This window comes from Lacerta agilis, chromosome 12 (genome assembly GCF_009819535.1).
Source record: "Lacerta agilis isolate rLacAgi1 chromosome 12, rLacAgi1.pri, whole genome shotgun sequence".
Classification (NCBI taxonomy): domain Eukaryota; kingdom Metazoa; phylum Chordata; class Lepidosauria; order Squamata; family Lacertidae; genus Lacerta; species Lacerta agilis.
The window spans coordinates 2665833-2693319 of NC_046323.1; the positions used below are offsets into that span (position 1 = coordinate 2665833).

Below are 27487 nucleotides of genomic sequence, written 5' to 3' on the forward strand. Positions count from 1 at the left end.
AAAGTTCCCCAACTACAAAAATACTAACAATTTTACTTTAAGGAAGCATGCTTTATACTATTAGAATGCACAAAACCACAAAGTGCGGTATTGTACTGTCATGTCGTTGGATACTCAGTGATTTCTAAGGCAGCAGCCATAAACTCTGCATGTAATAATATTCATTCATTCATTCATTCATACCCCACCCATCCTTCTTCTCTCCTCTACAGTTTGCCAAGGAACCAGCAACAAGCTAACACAGCTTTCAAGTGTGGATGAGCACTACAACAGTCTGAAGAGAATGTATGAAGGCTGCGAGGTGGTGCTTGGCAATCTAGAAATCACTCACGTGAATCACACCTATAACCTTACTTTCTTGAGGGTTAGTGCAATGTGTCATATTTCTCTGGTTCAGATGAAGTTGAGAAGAAAAAACGAATGCACGTTGTAAGGAAGCAGCAACGTACACCTTAGTCAGTGACTAGGTGCTGTTGTTGTTTTTAGGAGGCACTTTGTCAAAGACCAAATTCCTCCTCCTAAAATATCATCCTTCCACATCCTGTTGTCATGTGAACTGCTTGTTTACACCACTCTTTTGCTTTTGGAATAAGCAACTGGAGTCTCTGAGTAATAAAGCAAGGGCAGATTGGAGGGTCTTTCTAGGAGTAAGCCCCAAACACACACATTTTTGCTGCGCTTGCCAAGGATTCCAGCTATTGGGATTGTACTTCAAACAAACTAATACTTTTACACAGAAGGCCTAGAAACTCCTGGGCTGATGTGTACATACACGTATGTTTTCTATTTGCTGTTGGCAAAATAAGTTCCCCTGGAATAATTTGGCTTGTTCCAACTCGTGCATTTAGCACTAAACCATAATCTGTTTTAAAATGCTATGTGAACACAGAAGACATTTTATAGTCTTCATTTGTAGTGTTGAATAACATCAAAATACTTTTATAGACAACCCACCAAACGCAAATGAAATAAAGCTACAAATTATAAGATGTGTAAAAGCCCCCTGATAAAAACTGCATTAAAAAGGAACACGTGAAGCTGACTCCACCTCTTAGTTATTGTAATCTATTACTTTCTGGATCTACCCTCTAAAAGCTTGAAGCATTCAAAGTTTTTGTATATGTATTTATATCATGTTTATTATGATTACTTGACTCACCAATGTGAGTGGCAAGAAAAATTGGATATAAATTTGGATAAGATGGATGATGAATCAGGAAAGATTTCTTTCACTTCTGGTACACAGTTTACAGAGTGTTCTTCCCAAGAAGAAACTATATTAGCATAACTTAGCCACAAAGTTAGGACACTTCTTTTAGTGATATGCCAAGGTGTTGTAATGATTAGCTGTGACCAGATGTTTTTATTAGTTGTGGCCATACCTGGGTTTGTAGAATCATTAATCCCTGTTCTAGTGACTGCTTTATTGCTTATTGACTTCAGTTAGCATTTTGTTGGTTCTATCATTCATTGCATGTCAAGGCTCCTTGACCACCCCGTTCTCTGAGGGTTAAAAACTATACAGTACACAGTATGTTTGTTTTATGGGATCAAATAAGGCCACAACTTTATTGGTTACAGATGTCTAGGTTTTGGCATAGGCATTGAGGTAAGCCACTGAATATCACTCTAAGGGTGAAGCCAGCCGACAGGGAACGCCCTATGACCTACGTCAAATCTGGGCATCCCCCAAGTGGTTTCCGTTGGTGGAGTGGAATGGCCCTGGCCCCCATCTGGGCATTGGACAGGAGCCACTCCTCCCAGATCCTTTGGACAAGATACCCTTACCCATGGAGGGGCAGGTGGAGGCTACCCCTCCGTTCAAGATCTAAGCTTACCCAATGCCTATCTGCCAATCGAGCCATTACTGGCTTGCCGCTAAACCTCCTGATTGAACGTGATGCCAGGTTGACAGACCACCTGACCCCTGGAGTGATCAGCCCTGCGTCTGATCACAAGATTTGCCCGCTTTCTTGCCCGATTGAAGCTAGCAGGGTTGGGACTACCACGGCAACACTGCCTTTCCAACCAGTGTGACCAAAGAATGGTTATGATAGGGAACAGTGTCAAGAATGTTTCTAAGTCCTCAATTACAAACCATGTGACACCTATGGACTTCCAAGGGCCCAAGTCATTCTCCCCCAGTTGGATGACAATTTCATTTGGGGGGCGGGTAGCAGGACCTTAGATGTAGACATGAATTCCTACCACTTCATTCCACACCTCATAAACCAGGAAATCTGGACACCAGGTGCCAATCCAAGGTTGCTGCCTTTTCCAGTGGAAACTACCTGTGGAAGTACCTGAGGCAAGTACCTGTGGAATGACATAAAGTGGAAAAGAGGCATCCAAAATATATTATATAAATACATATTTATGAATCAAGTGCTGTAAGAATCTAGAAAAGTGTTTAGAAGCACTATCTCAAGTATAGGGCCAATATGCTGGCTAGTAGTCTATTACTAAAAAATAAAATGCCCATATGTTACAGCCACAGAACACATTCACCACAGGGAAAAAAGCATACTAGGGATATTGTGCCTCCATCAATTTACTGAAAAGGTTTTGAAATATTTTTGTTTCTGCTAGAAGACACTACCTTCCTTGATTTGTCTTGAGAAGTAACAATGTCTCATTTGAAATAAGTATAGGAAGTGACCATTTTTTGTGTGTCGGATTGACGCGCAATCACACACATGCTTGTCACTGCTGACCCGGAAGTGACTGAAAAAAGGGGCGGGCTTATACACACTCCATCAGTGTGTGCAGGGATCAGGAATGGAACCTCCATGCAAAATGATCGCCACCTGTACAGAATTCAATTTCTTTCTCTTTTGCTTTTCTTAAATATTATTAATTAACATAAAATGATTAATGGGGAAAACCTCAAGATTTTAAGACATAGCCTAAAAGAAAAATAAGTAATAATATCTGCCTTCCTGTTGTCTATCCTCCAGAGTATACAAGAGGTGGCTGGTTATGTGCTTATAGCAATAAACACAGTGAAAAGTATTCCTTTGGAGAATCTCCAGATAATCCGAGGAAACACCCTTTATGAAAATGCTGCGTTGGCAGTTTTACTAAATTACAACGATGTCAGGGGGCTTGAAGAGCTGCCAATGAGACGCTTAGCAGGTGAGTTATTCAGGATGGAAGGGTGCAAACAAAAATTTACCCCCCCCCCAAAATAATCCTTCAATCTTTAGCAGAACATGGGTTTGTAATCTGTCATTTAAAAATTTGGAATTGACTCAGCACTTGGCATATTGCTCAAGTTTCTATTAATTGGTTGCTGAGATATGAAATGAGGAGAATCCTTGTCACAATGCACGAATCTTTGAAGGATTGTGCATTTCCCAACAACAGCAATGGTGGTGGTGTTATTAATTGGTAGCTTTGATAGAGTACCTAAGAGTCCTCAGCATCAAACAGCAGTAGCTCAGCCAACCATTTAACAGCACTGTAAGAGAAACCAGTATTATTGTCCCCATATTACAGACAGTAATACTCTTGTCTGAAAAACCAGAGTTTATTTTAAGACACTCAGTGACCTAGTTCTTAATTATATCCCATCTTTTACTAACTGGAAGCTGTATGCCTGTGTGTTCTCTTTGCTAACCAATGAAATCTTCCCAGGAGCCCTAAAAGGAAACACATATTACTCCCATTTTACAGATGGGGGAAGTGCGCTGGAAAAGCCCAGTGCCTTTAACCTCACAGGGACATGAAAATAATAATGGGGTCTGAACCTGCTTTCCAGACCCAAATGCAGTACTCTCAGTAGGTGCATGGAGACTCACCACTAAACACACACACACACACACGTATTTCCTCCTCCTCCCTTTCCCCTTTTAGATTGAAAAGGAAACCATATCATATTTGATATCTTTGCCGTAATTTATTTTGGCAGAAATTCTAAATGGAGGAATAAAATTCAGCAATAATCCTTATCTTTGCAACATGGATAATGTTCTTTGGGATGACATTGTCGATAAAACAGACGGCAAAGGTTTCGTACAGTTTGATGCTACTGAAAGAACAGAAATGTTGTCAAGAACTGACAATAAAACATGTAAGTATACACTGAAAAACCATATATGTATATATTCTTGACATTAAACAAACCTGTTGAAGTAGCGCCAGCCCACTGGATGTTGAATCTCTTTCTTCAACGAGTGCAGCCTCAAATTAAAAATGAAGATATAATAAGTGCAGGAGCATGATACTAAGGCACTTTTTTGAAAAATGACAAATTCATAGTTAGTAATGGTATTTGCCTTGTTACAAACTACAGTGTGTGTATATCATGTAGTATTTGTCTTGTATACAAATCAGCATGAGAGTCTTACTCTCAAGGTCATGAGTTTGAGCCCTTTGTTGGGCAAAGGACTCCTGCATTGCAGGGGGTGGACTAGATGTCCCTCGTGGTCCCTTCCAACTCTCCAGTTCTATGAAGGGCTGCCTTGCTGACAGTTCCCAAAAATGTATGGCAGAAAAACTCAAGCAATTATAATAACTAGGGACCTGCTTTGTGCTCTCTTGGTGACGTTACCCTATTAGTCCATTTTCATGAAAATTAAGCTGAACACTCTGTGACCTTTCTAGTTACTATTTAATATATAATGGGTGCTGTCCCATTATTTTGAGCCTTGTCCCACATTCTGACATCTTTACAGACATTTCGTTTGAGGGTCAAGGCACAAAACTCAGTTGTTGAAATAACAATTTTGGATCAGATCTTGAATTAGTGAAAATGATTTTATATAGTAAATGTGAATAAAAATATGTAATTAACATATACTAAATAAATTTTAAACAATGCTGTAACTCAATAAATAATAAACTTATTAAAACTGAAAAATTAGAATATCGTGGAAAGGTTCATTTCTTTCAGTAATTCAACTTAAAAGGTGAAACTAATGTATGCGATAGACTCACGACATGCAAAGCGAGTTATGTCAAGCCTTTATTTGTTATAATTGTGATTATTATGGTGTACAGCTGATGAGAATCCCAAATTAACAATTTCAACTTGGGGTTTTTCATCAGCTGTGCGCCATAATCATCACAGTTATAGCAAGCAAAGGCTTGACATATCTCGCTTTGCATGTCGTGAGTCTATCTCATATATTAAACTCCAGTAGCTAATGAAAACAATTGCTTGTTCACCTGTAAGTCTAAAACTTTATCAAAACCGCCCTTTGACTTTCAAGTTATCTTCTGTGGTCCTAATTGCATGTATGTATAGTGGTACCTCTGATTACGTACTTAATTCGTTCCAGAGGTCCATTCTTAACCTGAAACTGTTCTTAACCTGAAGCACCACTTTAGCTAATGGGGCCTCCCACTGCGACGCAGGATTAAACCACAGAGCCTAGGGCTTGTCGATCAGAAGGTTGGCGGTTCGAATCCCTGCGACGGGGTGAGCTCCCATTGCTCAGTCCCTGCTCCTGCCAACCTAGCAGTTCGAAAGCACAAAGTGCAAGTAGATAAATAGGTACCGCTGTGGTGGGAAGGTAAACGGCGTTTCCTTGCGCTGCTCTGGTTCACCAAAAGCGGCTTAGTCATGCTGGCCACATGACCCGGAAGCTGTATGCCAGCTCCCTTGGCAATAAAGCGAGATGAGCTCTGCAACCCCAGAGTTGTCCACGACTGGACCTAAAGGTCAGGGGAACCTATATACATCTATGGTTCAACATAAATACCAAAGATCAAAAAAACGATCTCTAGAACATAGGCAACTAAAAAGAAAGATAGATGAGAAAAGGTATGTGAAGTATCAACATCAATCATGGCTAATAATAATGATAATCATCCATCCGTTGTGTGTGACACACACACACACACACACACACACTTGAGAATAAGCCCTCCAAAAATGTGGATTCCACTGCCAATAAAAACATTGGAAGTTTATCCAAAATTAGCCCAAATGGTCAGCTATGTGTATTCTCCAAATATCCTTCCCAACAAAAATCAGTCTGGAGAGAGTTGTTCCTTTACAGGTCTGCTACCCCTAGGAGATCCAGATGTTGGTTTATTTAGTATGCTACGGCTACATCAACCTACAGGGAATCTAGTTCCCAGTCAGTTGAAAAAACCCTCTTTTATATATGTTTTCATAGTTCACTTGGAAAAGTTACTGTGAAATCAGCTCTTTTTAAATATCCTTTGCTTTCTTCATGCTTGCACATGTGTATAGTTAAAAGTCGGAGCTCAAATGACAGAACCAAGTTTCTGGTAAACTTTGACAAGTTTAAGTGAGGATACAGATTTTCCAGAAGAATAAACATATTGGAAGTGTTTGCGGCCTACTAATTAATTATATTTTAAAATTATTGCTCAAAATACCTTTTTACCAATTTCTTCTCTTCAGCAGCAAGAATGCATGTATCCAACTGTCCCTCTTATATTTTGCTTGGATGATCCTTTGGGGCCATTTGTGAGGCTATATTTTCAGTATCCTAAAGCCTATAAATGTCTTCAGACATATGGGAATGATTTTCTGTTATCTGTTACTCCCTACATTGAAGTTGTTCTTCAAGCCAGTTGCCCATTCCTATCAGCCCCCTTAGGTATAATCGTATGCTCTGACCATCTCCAGCCTTGACCGCTGCATCTTTCACAGCTTAGCCGAAACTCTGCTGGCAGAGTATTCACCTCTCCCATTAAGCAAAATAACACTTTTCCTCAAGGTCCTTCACTGCTGTCCCATCCAATTCTCTGCACCAAGCTCCTTGTACTTGCTATTAAAGCTTGCCACAACCTTGCCTAAGCTACATTTCAGTCCACCCCAAAGTACAAAAAGATTTCCGTGGAATAAAATTTGTCCACTTGATGTTTTCTCTAATATATTCCCCACTTTCTTAGGTCAACAGTGTCATCCCAATTGTACAAGAGCACATTGCTGGGCTGCTGGACTAGAGAACTGCCAAACAAGTAAGCATAAACATTTATTTTTCTTTTAATTTTAAGATATACTTATGTTTTAATGGGGAATGTTTCCATTAGCAAGAGTTTCTTTTTGCCATTCTGCTCTATACCATCTGAAATTATGCTTATTTTAAATATTGGCTGCATTAGCTTCCATGCAGCTGGTACATAGAATAGACCCACCTTAACTCCAATTACTGGGTCTGAGTGATGCAGATGTAATGCTGGCTCCTTCTTAACCAGGTGCAACCCTCCACCTAATTTTTTGCAGCCCTTGATGCCACCGTTGTTTGCAACTCCAGTTGAGGTGTACAATGAATCGCCTTCCCATACTTTGTGGGATCAGTTTCAGTTTATGCAACCTGGCGATGGTGTGAACAGGGCTCTTGCAATGATGGAACCAGCTTCTTGCTCATTTGACCCCTGCCTTCCCTGACTGCTTCAGGGTGTGGTGGATGCATCTTTATATGACCAAAAGCCCTTAAACAGGCTGTAATGCACACCCCCCCCGACCGTATGCTTTATAATAACTACCACCCAGACACAAATATCTCTTTCTTGGGTAAAGAGGTGAAGAGGGCCAAGCGGTTGCACGAGTTCCTGGGTCATATTAATTACCTGGATCCATTTCAGTCTGGATTCAGGAGCAGTTTTAGGACTGAATCAATCTTGGTTGCCCTGACAGATGACCTGTATTGAGAGTGGAACGGGTGGGACAACTCTGCTTCTGCTTCTCAGTGTCTTGGCAGCTTTTAGTATAATTAGCCATGGTAGCTTTCTAGACCAGCTTTGTATGATGGGCATTGGGGACACCGCTGCGCAATGGTTCTGCTCCTACTTATAGGGTTGAGTCCAGAGAATAGCACCAGGAGACTGTTTGAGCTCCATGGCCTTTGCATTATGGTGTGTACTGCAGGGGACTATCTTGTCCCCTGTGCTGCTTAATGTCATGAAGCTGCTAGGTGTGGTCATTCCGAGTTTTGGGGCAAAGTGTCATCAAGATGCTGATGACACACAGCTCTACTTCTCCATAACATCAGGAGAGACAGTGCATTATTTAGACCATTGACTGGGTAGAGTGGATGAGGGCCAATAAACTGAGCTTGAATGCTGGAAAGACTTATCAGCCAGTTACCTGTTCTGTTCAGCACTCCCTCTGAAATAGCAGGGTCAGAGCTTGAGGGTACTCCTGAATCTATCTTTGTTGCTCGAAACTCAAGTAGCCACTGTGGCTAGGAGTAACTTACAGCTGGTATCCTACAGCCATTCTTTGATAGGAATGATCTGGCTGTGATTCATGCACTGGTAACCTCAAGACTCAGTCATTTTAATGCACTCTATGTGGAGCTACCCTTGAGGCTACTTAGAGATGAGTATGTGGTATATATAATTATTTGAATAAAATAACAGATAAATGAATAAATGTTGGCATTTTGTCTTTCAGTAACAAAGGTTGACTGTGCAGCACAATGTTCAGGCAGATGCAAGGGGAGATTGCCAAGTGACTGCTGTCATACCCAGTGTGCAGCAGGATGTACAGGTCCTAGAGAGAGTGATTGCTTGGTAAGAAGGCTACACAAACCTACATAAATTTATGTCACTATTATGTAACCCAGTCTGCAAACAATTAAGCTGAAATGCCTAGTTTTTACAAAGTGTTTATTGCAATTCACCAACAGAAAAACAATGAAGAGAAACAAGCAACATTTGTTAGATTTACAAAAAAAAAATAATTTTTTTTAAATGAACCTTAAATTTTTGTGGCTTGTCTCCGCATTATCCAGAAAATAAAAAGGTAGCCAGACATCTATCAAAATTTATATTGCTATTTTTCTGATACCTTTCAGATCAAATTATGTGTGTACATGATACCCCTTGTTTTAATAAATCATTTGAATTGACATAGAATATGTATTGAGCTCGATTTTTTTAGACACCATTATCCTAGCTACTATCGGACGAGTGCATGATAAACTATATTGTTCCTTATTTGCATAATTGTTTCACTGACGCTGCATAATTAATTCTAGAAGCAAAAAATCTTGAATTGTATGGTATTGACCACTTTACTCAATAACACTGCATTTTAATGCATATTTACCAGATATGTAGACTAAATAGTGAACCTCTTCAGCAAGTATAATACATGCCAACTAGATGAATCAAAGTGCTTGATTTTTACAGTGTTTTGTTTTAATTTAACACATACCAAAACATAATGTGCTATCTTGCAAAATAACACCAATATTTAATAGAGATGGCTGTATATAAATTATGCACTTAATTTTAGGGTTTTTTGCCACCTTGCCTAATTCCATCAGTATCTTAATATTTTAACTAAGTATTAGTTAGCTTTAATTTGACCTTTTAAAAAATCTGTTCAAAAGCATCCCCAAGTACCCTATTATTATGCTGGGCCGATATTTGTTTGTTAGAAAAGGGTTTTAACTGCTGATGTTACAAAATAGAATATATTGTGTATGTGCCCTTGTTAAACATCTTAAAATGAAATCCTTTTATCTAAATAAGACAATCTTGAAACCTCCTTTCTACCCCAATATGTGATTTCACTGAAACATGTTTCCAAGCAAATCTGCTTAGGAATCCAACTATAAGTTTAGGTCCCAGTCCCAGTTCAGCATTAGACCACTTTCTTAATGTACATGGAATCTAAAATGACCTACATTACAGGTATGTTACAAGGCTGACAAAGTTTGCACATCAACAGTGCTATATAAATCATAGATAATAATGATCTTTCAGACTGAGAAATAATAAAAGTCTAGGCTTAAAATTTGTAATTTTTGTCATTTTCTACTGTATTAAAACAAAATGTTTGCTCTTGTACTATTGTTGCATTATTTATTGACAGGCATGTCGCAAGTTTTGGGATGATGCAACATGCAAGGAGTCTTGCCCTAGTTTGCAAAAGTATAATATTATCACCTATCAGTTGGAAGACAACCCAGATGGAAAATACAGCTTTGGAGCAACTTGTGTAAAGAATTGTCCACGTAAGTTTTAGCTTTGGAGCAACTGGTGCAAAGAATTGTCCGCATAAGTCAGTCTGTGGAGAAGAAAGTTCACTTTCTGCCTTCTATCAAGGATGCTTCAAATTAATTTCTGGTATGCATCTCATGCACATGTTCTCGTACCCTCAGCTGTTCATTCTAGAGTGGTAATTTCCAAACCGCTGTGAGAAAGAACTTCAATAATGACTCCATTATTTGAGCGCAGACGGTCCATCCACAGGGAAAAGTGACAAATGTATGTTGGTGTAATTTACTAGTCTAACTTCATCTCCCTCCAGCCAACCTCTAGTGAACTTGGGACATGAAATCACTCCTGATGCCACGATGCAACACCATTAGCAAACCTGGAGTCAGGGTACCCGCTGGACCTCTGTACAAATCACTAATCCTGGACTTGCCTCCTTTCAGTATGCTGCCAATGTTAATTCAGCTACCCTAATCGCGGTTGGCGCTGTGGTCTAAACCACAGAGCCTAGGGCTTGCCAATCAGAAGATCGGCGGTTCGAATCCCCGCGATGGGGTGAATTCCCGTTGCTCGGTCCCAGCTCCTGCCCACCTAGCAGTTCGAAAGCACGTCAAAGTACAAGTAGTTAAATAGGTACCGCTCCGGCAGGAAGGTAAATGGCGTTTCCGTGTGCTGCTCTGGTTTGCCAGAAGCGGCTTAGTCATGCTGGCCATGTGACCCGGAAGCTGTCTGCAGCCTATAGAGCGAGATGAGCGCCGCAACCTCAGAGTCGTTTGCAACTGGACCTAATGGTCAGGGGTCCCTTTATCTTTAAGCTTAGTTCTATAATCTAGAGGAAACTGTAAGAAGCACTACTGTTTTCATATTATGCACCCATCATAAAAATGTTTAATGAATTTTAATGTACTCACATGATGTACCTCAAACATGTACACTTGGGAGTATCTCTGCTATTCCTATTTGCTCAAGACAGCTAGTGAGGCTCATCTCAACATTCCTCCATTCTGGGTTTTATATGTACACATAGGAACATGGGAAACTGCCTTATAACCCACTATTGGTCCGTCTGACTGGAAGCTCAGGGTTTCAGGTGGGACATTCTCAGCATGCTTTTAAAACACAATATTTATCTTGGTCCATTTTTAATTTTTAGCATTTTTGTTGTGCATTTGAACAACTTTTTTGTAGATTGTTATTAAAATGCCAACTGTGTTCCCAACTCTATACTTTTGCTAGAAGCTGGTGAATGCCCAGTTACAACTAAGGCATGGTGGGCTGCACTAAAACACTGGCTCAAGATTGCAGTGTTTGAGCTTGGAGAGGGTCTGTATAAACATCTGAACAACGAGGAGTATGTCAGCAACTGGAAGAAAACCATGGCTAGAAAAGCCACCTCCATTGGCCTGGCACCCCCCCCCCAACTCTATTGCCTGGGATATGAAGGTGCCCTAAAGACCCTAAAGCAAAGACTCTGGGATATTGCACACGGTGAACTGCAGTGTCGCTCACACACAGTCTGTAGTCCGCTGGCAATGGGACTGCAGTATGGGCACGCCTTTAGGATGGCAGCTTATATCAAAAATTTGACAGTCCCTAATTACCGAAGGCTATTTACAAAAGCCAGACTTAATGTCTTCCCTTCTGCAGTGTTGGATGGCAGATTGAGAGGAGTTCCTTATCAGGACAGACTGTGTTCGTGTGCCCAAGACATTGACTCTGTAAAGCATATTTTGCTGCACTGTGTGAAATTCGAGCAAGCCAGGGATGAACTGATATTACCCCTGTTAAGACTTTTCCCGGGAAAATCAGAGGCTTACTATGTCAGGTTCCTACTGGAAGACCGGATAAATGATAGAACATTAGCAGTGGCGAAGTTTTTATCGGTTGTGGCAAGAACAAATGATCTCTCTTCCTAAGTCTGTACATAATGCTTATATAACCTGAAGGTGGGCAGTCAAAACTGTGAACTGTTTTTAATGAATTGTTGGGTCTCTGGACCGTAATAAAGACTATTTATTTATTTAAAATGGCAAATTAGATCCGTCACACTCTACTCTGCCTTTCCTCTTTTTCCAGTGCCTAAGTGTTGTTTTTGACCCTCCCTTCCTACTAATGCTTCTTCAGGAATTCTGTTTCTGTGAGTTGCAGTATGAAGTGACCTGCTCCACACCACCAAAACTAATATGTTGATTAGAACATAATTATCCTTCATATTTTGCAATACAGTTCTTGGCTTAAGAAATTATATAAAAGCATATATAGTTGCATTTTAGGGTAAAAAGAATTTAGAAATACATATATTGAGATAAAGTATGTATTAAAGTATGCACACTATATCCTTAAACATCCTTAAATACATTGTTTTGTGTGGGTTTTTATTTTTTAAACAATTCACAGATTAATGCAGAGACAGGGAACAAATGCATGCAAAACTGACACAGACTGATCCATCCATTCTTACTCCCTGTCTTTTCTAGATAACTACGTTGTAACAGACCATGGTTCATGCGTCCGCTCGTGTCCTCCAGACTCTACAGAAGTGGAACAGAATGGCATTCGGAAGTGTAAAAAATGTGATGGCCCCTGTAGCAAAGGTATGAAAACTAGAGAATCACTGTGTGCGACACAGGTGAATATAAAGCCCTAATGTTGACTGACTTTTGCAGTACTACAGTAGTAATATCAAACAGTAATAATGATGAAGTAAGTCTTGGATGAGATTACAGTTCAACAAATGCAGTAGAAATTCTTATCAAAACTGAAAAGTGCCCGCCACACACAGAACCATCCCACCAAAGATTCAGCACAAGAATCCAGGCCAAGATCAACCAAACCAACACTTCACAGAGGAACAACCCTACAACAACAACCACAACTGAATGAAGCAACCGGAAAACATCCCAAACTGCAGGACTGGTGATTCTCCCTTCTCCCCCCCCCCCTCTCCCCCTAGGTCATAAACGCAGCTAACACCATCAACATCCCCATGACCAGGGGGAATAAAGAGACTGCTGTCTCCTCTCTGGGAAGCCTGTGCATTTGTGCTAAGCCATGGTTTGGCTTAAATAAATTTCTGTTCTCTATTGTTTCCATATGTCTGGTTCTTCTTATGATTTTATGTTGTACAGATTTGATTGATGTATTAAATAAAGCAAAAACAAGATGACTTGAGACCAAGTTCATTTGTTACATATCTGTTTATTCCCCTTTGCCCTCCAGGACTGACAAGTGTGGAATCTTGTTGCTGGTGTGTATATGAGCATCTTACTGATACCTGAAGCCCTAACATTAATTTTTCCTTTTTAATAGTGTGCAACGGGATTGGAACAGGTGATTTTAAAGGTGTTATTGCCGTTAATGCATCCAATATTGACTATTTCACAAATTGTACTACAATCAATGGTGACCTTGTATTTCTGAAAGTATCATTTTCAGGGTAAGTTGTTGTTGTGTCTGATGTAGAGCAGAGAAATGTGACTTGCCTATTAGATCCGTCACCAAAGGTTCTGTTATTCTCTGTCTTCTAGTGATTCATACACAAGGACACCCCCTTTGGACCCCAAGAAGCTGGAGATCTTTAAAACTGTTAAAGAAATCACAGGTTAGTGATATCAAGTTGTTTAAAAGCCTCATCTCTCAGATTAGAAAATAACTGAGATTGTAGGAGACCAGCATTGCATTTACTGTTAAGAAGTAGACATTTTTTATTCCAACATATGCAAATAAAATCAATTGTGCATAGACTACAGACCATGTTTTGCATTTACATTCATATGTTGGAATAGCACTTGGTCCAAAGGAGCCATTTAACACTGTTTGACACCAGAAGCAATAGAACCAAAACATTTTTACACCTGGAGTTCTCACACTTTGTAGCAACGCTTCTCCCTAAGTGAACAGAAAACATTTTGAACTTCTGCAGATGCAATGTCAAGATGGGAGTCAGGAGCAAGTCAGCAATAACTCACAAAAAGTCAGTGAAGTTAACTCTTTATTCATAGAAACCAAAACAGCTCAGGCCTAGTGATCACAGCACCTCTTCCCAGTAGGTCTTGCCCCAATGAGGCAGTTGCAAAGGTTGAAGGTTCCCTGCCTTCCCACCGCTTTCTAAGACTCCTCCTTCCCTGGGTCAACATAAGGCTCCATTGTCTTATCTCCCTTGCCCCGCCCTCTTCATTCATCTCTGTGTTCTGGGAGACCAGAGGAGAGGGGAGCTGGTCACAGCAGGAGAGGGAGATTTCTTCAGCAGCCTGCCTGATCTCTGCTTCTTGGCCCCGCTCCTCTCCAGCCTTCACGTCTACCTCTAACTCTGGACTGTTCTCTGCCACAGTACTTGTGCCTAACACTGCTTTCATATTTCCTTCAACACCTCCCCTGCCCCATCCCCTCAGAGGAGGAAGGCCTCTTTCCTTCCCCGCTTCTCCCCCTTGAAATCCTCTGTCTCTCAACCTGCCTTACTCAGCGTGCAAGCAGTTGCTGGTGCCAGCATTGGTCCAACCAAAAGACTTGGAGCACGGCTGAGGTGGGGGTGGGGAGGCAAGTGAGGAGGCTCTGGGCAGGCTGTGGCACTGAGCCCACCTGAAAGTGACCCAAGGCTCACTGGTGGGGCCCAACCCCCTGTTTTAGAAACATCAAGCTACCAGTCACTTGTTCTGATCATAGAGGTTGAGCGTGAATTGTGTGTGAAAGAGCTGGCAAGGACTCCCCCACAGTCTCATGATTCTGGTATGCTGATTCTATGGTGTGACAATGTATTTTCCTTGCTTTCATGTTAGCCCAAATCTTTTGTGAATAATGCAAAGACAGCCAAGATGTTTGGAACAGTTCTTGTTTATTGTACATTTCAAAATGAAATAAAAACATTCATTACAGAAAAAGGAAGGCCAAATCACTTTTGTGACTGATGGGGAGAATACATCTGGCACACTTACTACTCCTGGAGGGGCTTTTGATCTGGTAGAGAAGAGAAGTGGATTGTCCTGCTGCAGCCCTTCTGGTTTCCACTCTGTTGTGAATGGCCCCACCAACTCTCTGGAGCTGATTTGTAGAGGACACTGGGGGCTGCAGAGGGGAGGGGGAGTTAGGGGGAAAAAATCCTTCTCCTCTTCTTCCATTAGTGAATGCATCTGCTGGATCAAAGGCCCTCTGTAAGCGCAGGGACACCAACTAAATTCTACCCAGTGATGATAATGATTATTTAAAATAAATATTTCCTGTATAATGATGATGATGATTTATTTGTACCCCCCACCCAACTGATTGGGTTCCTCCATCCACTCTGGGTGGCTTCCAACAGAATATAAAAATACAACGAAACATCTCAATAGAAGGCTTCCTTCAGATGTCTCCAGAAAGCTGTGTAGTTATTTATCTCTTTGACATCTGTAGAATGGCAGTTGTTCACACAACAGCCTCGTAGCAACTCGGAACACAAGTCCCTCTTACTGAAGAAGAAGAAGAAGAAGAAGAAGAGGAGTTTGGATTTGATATCCCGCTTTATCACTACCCGAAGGAGTCTCAAAGTGGCTAACATTCTCCTTTCCCTTCCTCCTCCCTTACTGTATTATGGTCATACCTGACATTTTTTGAAAATTCAAAAAAAGGATTACTTACTCCAATACTCCATCCCTTTCACTACTTGCCCTAGGATGCAAGTTAAAAGCAAAGGAAATCAGGAAAGCTGTTTAACAAGTTGCCTCAAGAGTTTGCTGCTTTGCTCTAGCAAGCTTAGTTATTTGAGGCCTAATTGTCAGTAATATGGTCCAGGTTCATACACTCACAGTGTTCTCATTTGCATGGAGAAGGAAAGTCATGAACCCTGTGCACAACATCTATTATGGAGTGGATTGGCCAAAAATGTTTGATGGCCTGATCTTGCTCATGGCATGTGGGGAGTAACTAATGCATTTGTTTTTAGTGTTTAAGGTCTGTGTGCACCCCTATTCTTTCTGGGCACAGCTCAGTACTACAAGTTGTCCAGATTAATGTGATACAGGCCTACTTCATCTGTCACTTTCTCGTTTGTCAGGTGGACTGAAAGACAGCTCAAAATGCTTGATGTTTTGAGAGCTCTTTCCAGAACACAATGCCTGAACAGCTGGGAAGCCTAATAGAGTATTAGCTGCATTAGGCATTACTGAAGTACACTTTCTGCGTTTTTGAAAAGGCATTCACTAGCCTGTGAAATAGTTTATCTTTATGCCACCAGCAAAAGTTACAAGTTTCCAACAGAATTTGCTAAGGGAAGTAAAATTTCTGTGGTGTCTAACACAGCTGAGGTCTATAGACTCCAGCTTCCGTGATATTTAGCTGCCTTGGTGGCCTGCATGTAAACTGTTTACAAAGCAGTGTTAAAAATAGCTCCATGCTGAAGCTCCTTGAAATGTTCTTCGTTTTGATGTCCACATAAAAGTATGAAAGGAGCAAAGTCATTCTTGGTTGACAAAAATACTTTGTAAATGTGTTTATGCTATTGGTCTTCTTTCAGGGTTCTTGTTGATCCAGGTTTGGCCACAAAATTTCAAAGATTTGAGTGCTTTTGAAAATCTAGAGGTTATACGAGGCAGAACAAAACAATTGTAAGTACAGCCATGTGCCAAAAATGCTTGTGTACTTGGGCTTATTTGTAAAAAATGGCTAGAGGATTGGTCATGACTGACAGCCAGATTGCAGGCTGCAATTAATGTGGGATAGGTACCAACAGCACTGCCACTGTTTTCTTCTATTTGCTTAAGGTTCCTCTGGGGAGGGGGACATTATCTTTGTTTAATTAACACATCTATGTTTCTTTTAATACTCTTCCATCCAAATTACTGAACAAGTAAGTATCTAGCAGCTCTGCAGTATCTATTTTTACTACTCCATTAATTAGACTCATTTTAATTTTTGGTTGGTTGGTTGGTTTTTAGAGAATGAAGCAGAGGAAGGAGGCCATATGAATTTTCCTTAAGCATTATGTCAGAATAGCTAAACCAGAATTGAAGATTTGCAATAAACTGGGCTGTGAAACTGTTGTTTGACGTGGGTTTGTGGTTATTTATGTTAAACAAGCCATTTTAAAGACTATTTTCTATGCTTCTCCAGTACTCTGCTTGCAAGATGATAAGAAGCAGGGGCACCATCTGGGGCGGTGGTGGGCCGAGCCCCCCCCCAAAAAAATAATCAAGGAGGGAATCCCTCAAATAATAATAATAATAATAATAATAATAATAATAATAATAATAATAATAATAATAATTATTATTATTATTATTATTATTATTATTATTATTATTATTATTATTATTATTATTATTATTATTATTATACCCCACACAACTGACTGGGTTCTGGGTTTCCCCAGCCACTCTGGGTGGCTTAAAGCATATCTAAAGCCATCCACCTCGCTGGCCCTGCTTTGCACGCTCCTTGAGTGTTTTTGCCTCACTGGGATATGTCCTTGAGCTCTGATAATGCCTTTCACTTCCCTAGGTGGAGGGTGGAGTGATGTCTTTGTGTGTAGAAAGCTAAAACTTCTCTTAATGTTTCTGCCCAAGGCTCCCCAGAAGGGAATGTGGGTCTCAGGCTGGAAAAGCCTCCTTATTCAGATTATTTTTTATACTATAGAACTTAAATTAAAACATATTGAACAGCATATTTTTGTTTATTTGATTTGATTTATTTCAAAGCTTGTTTCTAGCACCAGAAAATCAAAAGAATAATGACTTTAGAAAAGCTGCATTTTTCTTTTCTCCCCTCCTTTTTTTTTGAAACCATACTATTTTTTTTACATTTTAGGGGCCAATATGCTCTTGCTATCACTGGCCTGAACATAACATCTCTGGGATTGCGCAGTCTGAAGGAAGTAAGCGATGGAGATGTTGCCATTTTAAGAAACAACCACCTCTGCTTCGGTAACACAGTGGACTGGAATAAACTTTTTGTAACAAAAGATCAGAGCACAAAAATAATTAGAAACAGAGATGAAAGTGAATGTGGTAAGTTACTAGGGGCCACTTATCCAGTTCAAATTACCTGTAAATTTCAGAGAGACTTCTGCACATGGTTGCAGTTAATCACATTTTTAAAACGCCATTGGTTTTGCATTTGTCTACATCCCAATAAGCATGCATCATTGGAGGCCTCAATCCTGCCAAGCTGCCTAAGCTGCATATCAGGCACAGTTGCGCATAAGGACTGCCTGTGTGAACCTTCCCGTATCCTTCAAAAGCCCTACTTTCAATGTTTAAGAGGGTTACAACCGGGGGGGGGGGGGGAGCGCCGGCAGTCAACCAGGTCAGGCACTGGCTGAGGGTTCCAGGGTCAAGAAGGTCCCTTCACACACTCCGTAGGGGCCAAACTCTGTTCTCATTTGTAGTGGTCGCCTAGAATCCCATTTCCTTGTTGCTCTGCTCTGAGAAACAGTTGAGGGGGGTCTTTCTTCCCAGACATCCTGGCCGAAGCAGCAGGGCATGTTAATTTTTTCAACTTTCGAATTCCACAATGAGGGGTGCTAAAAAGTTGTAAATAAATAATTACACAGTGTAATATGTCAGGTGTTGTAATATGTTGAGGTGGTGTTTACCTAATTTCAAGACCCGCTAAAGAGCAGATTATTGTTGTTTTGTCTTGATAACAACATAACAAACCACAGAATTCAAAAAGGGTGTACTTTCTTTTTCCCATGACTGTACATGTAAAAGGGGAGGGTGTTGTGGAGATCAGGTGCCTGAGAAGGCTTCTGGGTACCACAATCTAGGATGGAGGCAATACAAATTCATTTAATTAAGTATCATTTAATTAAGTATCAGTGGAAACTGAATCATGTCCTTCATGCTTATTCTCTCTTGTGACTTTGACACCATCTTTTGAGATTTATAGATGTTTTAATTTTTAATTTATTTTGTCTGTTAGCCGCTGCAACAGAAATTTGCCATCCCCTCTGCTCAGATGAAGGCTGCTGGGGCCCGGGGCCCTTGCAGTGCTTTTCTTGCCGTAACTTTATTCGCCAACGGGAGTGTGTAAAAGAGTGCAACATTGTGCAAGGGTAAGCTAAGCGTTTCCTCCATTCTATTTAAATAAGATACTCAAATCTTAATCCTGTATATGTTAGCTTTCATGTGTGCCTGGACTCTGCATTTTGCTGAACCACAGAGAAGGATGGAGACGGGGAGTTATTCTGCAAGGGTTGCATACAACTTAGCAATCAACACAGGTAACTAAGAATAACAGAAGTTATAAGGGCTATAGATCAAATATACTTGTGCCAATTATTTTGCTGGCACTGGTTGAAGAGAAAAACTGGAAAATCAGTTATATCTAGTCTTTCAAGTGCAAAGGTCCCTTGGATGTGTGGAAATTGCTGTGCAGTTCTTTGAATCCCAGCTAATGATTGTCATCCCGAGGCAAGAAGAACATGTTCTTCTCTGATCAAAACAAAATAAAAAATTCTTTCCAGTAGCACCTTAGAGACCAACTAAGTTTGTTCTTGGTATGAGCTTTCGTGTGCATGCACACTTCTTCAGATACCAACACGGCTACCCACCTGTAACTTCTTCTCTGATGTCATCTATGCAATATTGACTCCTCCACATGCTTCCCATAGAAAATATTTTTCTTGCTTTTCCTTCTACTATGTCTTTCTGAAATACTTCAGCTAGTTTAAAACAAAAAGAAACAAAAACCCAGAATATACATAATGTAAACTTTTTGAAAGACTTTATCTTTCAGCAGATGTTACTTTTTTATAAGTAAAATTCCTCCAGGTAATGCTTTGACCCACATGGCAAATTTGGTCTTTTCACATCAAATTATGATCAGACGCAGTTTAATTAGTGGTAAAGTTACCTAGCATGTAATAGTTGAACCATCTGTTCCCAATTTTTATATTTTAATGATTCACTGGAAATTTCAGAGAAGCTTTGAATTTACCATATCAACTGATTAACCAATATAATTCAGTCTCTTTGTTTAAAAATTGAATTATGATTCTTCTGGGTTTGCATGCATCTCCAGCCTACAGGATGTAATTGTGGCAAGGTATGAGGTGCCCGTTACACTCTTGTGTCCCCATGTGTAGAATCTTCAAGTGTTAACTGACAATTATGCTTATAAAGAACTGTGACTAGAGTCCACTCAGATACAACAGGCATTTAACAGATGAAGGACTTGTGTGAAAGACTGAAAAGCTTTACATGTTGTAGGTGTAGAGCATGCATGACTGAAGCTCACGTCTGCACCTCATTGCGTACACAATTGACCTGCAGGACCTGAGCAACAGAAGCAGAGCTCTGTGGTGGAGCTTGGTTGGTTGGGAGACAATGCTGAGAGCGCCTGTGGGGCTGAAGTCGAGCTGGAACATGTAGCAGAGCAAATGGGTCCAGGTTCAGCCCATGGCATCATCCAGTTAAAGGATGGGTTGTCAATGTTGGAGTGACTGGGTGTCTTAGCAAGATTTTGGAAGTGACAGAACAGGCTTGTTATAGTCTTGTTATTAGTGTTGTTTCTTCCAGTGCTATAATATAGTCATTCTGCCCTCCTTTATTTATGTGTATCAACCCTGACAAAATACTACATTCATGTTTCAGCACTCAGAAACTTGGAATAACACCTTGCTGTTAAAGTTATATTCACTTTTATATCCATTTCAGGAATCCTCGGGAGTTTGTAAGAAATCTTGAGTGTCTTCGGTGCCATCTAGAATGCCTGGTGCAAAATTCAACTGAATTCAACGCAACTTGCACAGGACCTGTAAGCGCATATTATCTTGCAATCTCATTCCCAACAATACAGTCGTACCTCGTGTTGCGTTCCCTGCGGGTTGCGAACGGCACGGGTTACGAACGCGGCAAACCCGGAAGTGTTTACATCCGGGTTTCGCCACATGCACAGAAGCGCTCCACGCGTTCTGCGCAGGTCGCACATGCGCAGAAGCACAATATTGCACTTTCGCGCATGCGCGATATCGCAGCTCTGGTTGCGTACTTTTCGGGCCGCGAACGGCACCCTGGAACAGATCAGGTACGTAACCAGAGGTACCACTGTGCTTTAATGTTCAGTTGCCCCAATCCATAAACCATGGTGGACTCAGGTCTGTGCAATGCAACAGAGGGTGCAGGTAATTCTGCTTGGTGGGTGGAGGGGCTGAGAGCACATGTAGGTAGGGAAAACCTATTCCTAGCCAAGCCCAGGTTATATTTGCCTAAGTGATGCATAAGTCATTTGCACATAAGGACTCCCCTGTCCATGTGCAGAGCAGTTCCCTCCACTGAAATAAAAGCAGAATCATTTTCATGTTGGATCTCCTACATCCATAAGCAATTGCTAGTTTGGGTGAAGTTTTGTATGGAAGTTTTGTATTGGGGGTGGGGGACAATAGCTGTGATAATGGTGGACAATTAATCACTGCAAAATGGGGGAACCACAATTTAAATCTTTAATGAGAATTCAGTTTTTGGCACCATAGTGTTACATCAGTGTTACATTTTCTGTAAAATACCCCAGCTCTGCTCCTGCATATCCAAAAAGGTACATGCAACGTAACTTCCCACAGCTAACATTCCTGAAGGACACTGAAGGAATGCTCTAGGGCCAGCAGAAGTCTAGAGATGTGGGGCTTGGTTGTCTCTAGTAATTTTTGAAACATTTTAAGCATCTCGCCTGCAACACTATTTACCACAATTACTGCCAGAAAGAAGGCCATCATATCGGTGGCATAACACAGTTGGGGGAAAGGCTGAGAACAAATCAGGGAGCAACCCAGAAGGCTGGATGGAATTTAAGAGGGCACAGTAGCAAGCAAATATGAATGGTCCTGAGGAGGAGCTGTTGACCAGTCTGCCAGCTAGGAGGCAGTTCATGCGCTTGGTAGCCATGGGCATGAAGAGCTTCTCAAGAACCTGCTGAGTTGCCCTATCTCCAGCACCGATGTGTGCCATCGGTGTCCCCACCCAATGCACAGTCAGCATTAGTCTAAAGGGAGCATACTCATGCATGGCTCTTCCCACAGGAATGGGAATCCTGATCACTCAGGGTTCCTGTCCCCATGAAGGAAGCCCTATGAAAGTACATCCCTACGTTTGTATGCGCCCCCCCCCCCCCGCTTTCTGGCTGACATCATATTTGCTTTGGCTGGGTAGGGCTGGTGCATGCATCTTAACAAGACTAACTGACTCATTATTGAGAGCCACTTCACATTCACATGGCCCTAAGCGGCAACCGTAAGGTGGGTGGTGCTGTTGACGAAGGAGGATGGAGCAGAGAAGGTGGGTGGAGATTTATTCGGAGCAACATCATTACTCCAAGAGGCTGTGTTTCTTAGCCTCTCTCTGTGAATATTGAATATTGAAAAACTTTCCTTGTCTTATCCATTCCTGGCAACCTACCATGGGGGGCTGGATCCTCTGGCGCCTAACATTTACTAACCTTTATGCCATTCCATTAGTGCACTTCTCAGCTCATGGACAAAAGCATTTTATTTCCCAACACCTTATTTCTTACACAGGGTCCAGGCAGTTGCCTGAAGTGTGCCCACGTAAAAGATGGTCCTCATTGCGTTAAGTCATGCCCCGCTGGTATTTTGGGTGAAAATGATACCATTGTCTGGAAATATGCAGATGAAAATTCAGTGTGTCAACTATGTCATCCAAACTGTGTTCGTGGGTGAGTAGAAATACTTTATTTTAAAGCAAATTAAAGTGATAAGCATTTTAATTTGTGAATCTTAACTCTGTAAACAAAAATACTAGAAAATTAACTTATAAGCATGGAAGCAAGATACAATCAAAATTTAAACAGAACTGCTACATTCTAAAGATTTGGAAGTGATTTTGGTTTTTAAAAAAATGATACATGGGGCATATCAAATCTTAAAAGAGATTAGTAGTTGAAAGTGGAACTCCTGAAGCTGTTGTGTCTAGTATACAGAAAAATACGTAATGTTGTCATGTTGAAATCCAGTTATTTTAACTGATGTCATTAAGGTTCAACCTGCATGTTTTCCCCCATGAGCCAAGTCTCAGCTTGTGGGATGAGATTATAATCAAGGATGTGAAGGGAAAGGTTAAAAAAAAAGACCCTTTCCCAGTGCCATAGCCCTGTTCTGATTTGGGTCCCACTCTTACAGCTTGTTAACACTTCTAAAAGACTGAGACATCATAATGGCTCCCACCTAGTTGTATGTGGGCAGCCCCAAAGAAGGCCCAGTTTTGAGAACCTCTTGGATTAGAACCGTGCTGACACCTGGTGGATAATTCATATATTGTATTTAGGGACTCCCTTATGGTACAACAGGATTGCCTAAACAGATTTTTAAAAGGGATATGTGCACTCAGTGCTTTTTTGGTTGAAAAAATAAATGCAGTGCCGGTACTCATGTAATGATAGAAGTGCCGTGGGTGCCAGCACAAAATGGCTGCCATGGGCAAAAAAAATATAGGTGCTGGTACTTGGTACCCGTGAGCACTGTCACAAAAGTGTCCTGAGTGCACTGAAGCCACAGCCTCATGTAAGGCTTTTGTTTTAGAGAATATATATGCAGAACACTTCGGTCAGTTTAAGTCTTGTGACTTCCACCTAAAGAACTGGAGGGCAGCTGAGGAAGACGCCCCTGCAATCCAGAGCTGCTTTTCTGCTGCTTGCAGAGAGGGCGCTGTGGGCTGTGGCATCCTTTTCACTGCAGCCTCCCATTGGGGGCAACTGAGAAGGTGGGAACAGGCCTGCACCCTGGCTCCTGCAAGCAGCATCATAGTGCTGGGTTCACAGGGGCCAGGGCGCAGGCCTGTTGCATCCATCTCAGCTGCCCCCCAATTGTAGAGTGCCATGAGAAGGATGCAGCATCCCATAGTGCCCTCCCAGTGAACTCAGCGCTGCTCACAAAAGCAGCACTGGGCTTGCGGGGCCAGGGCGCATGCCTGCTCAGGGCACCCCGTGAGCCCCACATTGTTTTTGCAAGTCTTGCAAAGTGGTGCTGGGCTTGCAGGGCACCATGAGCATGTCCTGCTTTGCAGCCATGGGTAGGGGTTGCTCCTTTGGCTTGCCCCAGCCATGCCTCGCCCCCATGGTGTGCCCTGCATGTGTGCCCTCCCTGGGCCCAGGCAAGGGAGGCTCCATCGCTGCATCCGTGCACATATTCCCAGCAGTACAGCATTACCAAAATCAACATTTTTCTTCAGTGAAAAACAATACACAATGTCACTTTTAGGCGTTATCTGTGCAGGAGTGAATTTTCTGCAAGCAGCTCTCATGTGACCCAACTACTGATTAGGCCTGATCACAAGGACTACAAAACGGGTAGCCTACTAGGAATGGGTGCTGCTTCCATGAGAAAGTTCTATGGATGTGGTCCCTCATGGGTGGGTCATATAAAGGTTATCACTGCTCTCTGAGAGCCTTTCACAGAAAAATGACTCTCTCAGATGGCAAAGATAACATTTTAAAGGAGCCCCACTTTTACCTTACAAGTTCAGAGTCTTATCACACATGATAAAGCAAGAGACAGTCTGATTGAATTACTGTATTCCTGTTACCAGGAGTGACTCCTGTCGAATGGGAATAGGAAGGTGTTCAAAACTTTTGGGTCATGGAAGGCCAGAGTCAAATAATAGATTCCATCTTACTGGTGAAAGTGTGATTAGTAGATTGCAGAAATAACCAAACCTACCATATTTCTGTTTGGTTCTAAAACCTACACAGGAACATAGAATAGCCTGCTGGATCAGGCCAATGGCTCATCTAGTCCAGCATCCTGTTCCCGCACTGGCCAACCAGATGCCTGTGGGAAACCCGCAAGCTAAACACAAGAGCATCTCTCCCCTCCTGTGGTTTTCAGCAGCTGGTATTAGGAAGCATTGCTGCCTCCAGTTGTGGAGGCAGAGCAGAGCCATCCTGGCTAGTAGCCACTGACAACCTTCTCTTTCATGAACTTCTTCTTCTACAATGTGGTGGCGGCTGTTGTCTTCCAGTATCAAATGTCCATAGGTTAACTGGTTAGCCATCTGCCTTGGCACTGTAGCTGGAGTGTATGCTGGTGCTTCTTCCACCTCTCCCTCATGGTCAGTGGCGTAGCAAGGTGGAGGCGTTAGGTCTCTCTGCCCCCTGTTCCACCCTGGAGGGGGCGACACTCTGGGCGCCCCCCTGCAACGCCCAAGCCGTGCCCCGCTGCCTGGCACCCCGTCCGTGCTGCTGCTCACGCCCAGCAGCCTTGCGAGTTGCCGCACAGCCGGACTGCGCATGTGCAGCAGCCCGGACGGACTGTGCATGTCCGCACTTGTGCAGTCCGGCCAGGCTGCCAGGCACGAGCGGCAGGCAGCCCGTCCGTGCGGCGGCTGCTCATGTGGCAACTCGCAAGGCTGCCAGGTGCGAGCAGCAGCACGGACGGGCTGCTGCAGCCCACAGCCCACCCATGCGTCGGCTGCTCTCACCCAGCAGCCCAGATGGACTGTGCTCTGTAGCGCATGCGGCGTGATGTCACGACGCACGCATGCTACAGAGCGGCACCCCACCCCCGGGGGGGGTGCCCCCGCATTTGCTGCTCCAGGCAGCCAAGCAGCTCACTACGCCACTGCTCATGGTGAGGACACAAGACTCCCTCCAGTTCCATTGTTGGCTTCTTCTGGCTCTTCTAGGCACATCAAAGTTGGTACAACAGTAATAGTGGGCTAATAGATCTATATTTTCAGGAAGACAGTCGGATCAGATTACCCACAAGGGTGTGAGGAGTGTGGTCTTGTTAACTGAGGTTGCATACCCACCATACTTTTAAAACACACGCAAACAAATCCCGGGAACTGTAGTTTACCAGAGAATTGTTTTTTCTTGTTAAATTCTTGTCCCAAAGTTTTTACATTAAGTATCCTGTGAGAGGCCATAAATCTAAGCAACATGGCTGTAGATTAACTTGGAAATAGTGGGCTCAGGAAAAACATTGTTCGAATTGTTTTGGAAAATTGGTCCAAACTTTCTGTGTCTGTATCAAGTGAATTAAAATGTTTGTATGTACAGATGAAAACCTGTGTTCATGATGGCAGTGGATGGACTGCATAGTTTCAAGGATTTTTATTCTGGCCTCACTTTTACAGTAAATGAGGAGAGCAAAAGAGATGTATTTCAAAGTCTGGCAGTGACATATAAGATTCAGTTTAATATTTAGCATTTCTTATCTTAGTTTCTGAATGAGCAGTATAAAACTGTTCAAGAATGTTAAGAGGGGATATTTCTGGTTCTTAAAATATGCAAAACTTCTGTGGACTGTTGTCACAAAATCCCCAATGTGATATATAGACTAAAGGAGAAGCTAATTTATATAAACAGCTTCTAAACCTTGAGAAACTCTGGTATACCCACACCTCTGCTATCCATGAAACAGAACTGCTTTAGCCTTTTGTGGGCAAATCCATGTTTTTTGCTCCTCCATTATAAAATCACCTTGCACGTCATAAGTCAAGACACTGAGATTAAAGATTTCCCCTTAAACAAAAAATTGGTCTGTTACACAGGCTGCACTGAATAGCCTGAGGTCTGGAATTGAGAGATATCCCTTTGTGTTAGTTCTGTCCCCAGATATTTTAAACCAGTACTTTTCTACTAACAAGAATGTTAAAAGTAAGCATTTTGTCCACTCACAGCAAAATTGCTGGTTCCTTTCATGTAGGCCAGCAAACAGTTGTTTCTTTGTGATAGGGTGCTTTGTGTGGTCTTTTTGAAGTCTGTGAATAAGGCACTGCTTTTTAAGACACTGAATTTGTACTTTGGGAGGGGGGCAGGAATTGGAGGTCCTGTGCACTGTTTGAATAATGGACTTGAATAATGTTCTGGCAGGCTCTCTTCCCAGTATGCTTAAGACAGTAGAGTTAGAAGCCGTTCCTTTAGCACAATGTACCCTACTCTTTTAACAAATGCATCTGGTTCAAGGATCTTGACATTTTTCCAGGTCCTGTATTTCCTTAGCAAGCTTGTTGTCCTTATATATTTAAAAAAGTGTGCAGGGTGAAAAAATTGAAATGTCCATTGAAGAATCTAGCAGTAAACGTATTAATTCTGCTGCCTCTTCTCCGTCTCTCTCTGTGTTTGTGTGTGTGATTTTTTTACAGGTGCAAAGGACCAGGGCTTGAAGGTTGTCCTAATGGGTAACTATTGCTAACTATTGCTAAGTAATTACATGTCTATACTGAGCATAACATGTATACACACCCCCATATTTCATGGTTAAAATAGGTTTTGCTTATCGCTTAAATATTAAATATTTATATTTATATTAAATATAAATCTAATCTAATTAGAAATCTAATGACCCTCTGAATATACAACATGGATTTCCAGTGTGTATATATTATAGTCCCTGGAAGTTAATATTAACAGCAAGTTAATATAATTTTGACTGTTCTGTAGTTTGCATTTTTTTTATTGCTCCTCTTCAGATTTCAGTTTGTTAATCAAGGCTAATATGTAATACAGTAGTCAATTGATTTTTATGTTGATTTAGGCTGACAAAGCATACATGTGGGCTGTCACAGCTCTGCATTAATGTTTATTTATTATTAAATGTATATACTGCCCTTCATCACAAAATCTCAGGGTGGTG

At 41.7% G+C, this 27487-nt stretch overlaps 1 protein-coding gene across 3 annotated transcripts in view; it reads left to right on the forward strand.

Annotated features, from left to right (window-relative positions):
* Window positions 1-27487, forward strand: part of EGFR (epidermal growth factor receptor) — a 148455-nt gene that overhangs the window by 101352 nt on the left and 19616 nt on the right. For all 3 annotated transcript variants that reach the window (XM_033164874.1, XM_033164875.1, XM_033164876.1), the window contains exons 2-16: window positions 213-364; window positions 2958-3135; window positions 3911-4072; window positions 6871-6939; window positions 8378-8496; window positions 9806-9947; window positions 12408-12524; window positions 13240-13366; window positions 13458-13531; window positions 16418-16508; window positions 17707-17906; window positions 18823-18955; window positions 20559-20658; window positions 22412-22569; window positions 26997-27032. In XM_033164874.1, the coding sequence (XP_033020765.1) occupies window positions 213-364; window positions 2958-3135; window positions 3911-4072; window positions 6871-6939; window positions 8378-8496; window positions 9806-9947; window positions 12408-12524; window positions 13240-13366; window positions 13458-13531; window positions 16418-16508; window positions 17707-17906; window positions 18823-18955; window positions 20559-20658; window positions 22412-22569; window positions 26997-27032 (1858 nt within the window). The remainder of the gene's footprint in view (window positions 1-212; window positions 365-2957; window positions 3136-3910; window positions 4073-6870; window positions 6940-8377; window positions 8497-9805; window positions 9948-12407; window positions 12525-13239; window positions 13367-13457; window positions 13532-16417; window positions 16509-17706; window positions 17907-18822; window positions 18956-20558; window positions 20659-22411; window positions 22570-26996; window positions 27033-27487) is intronic.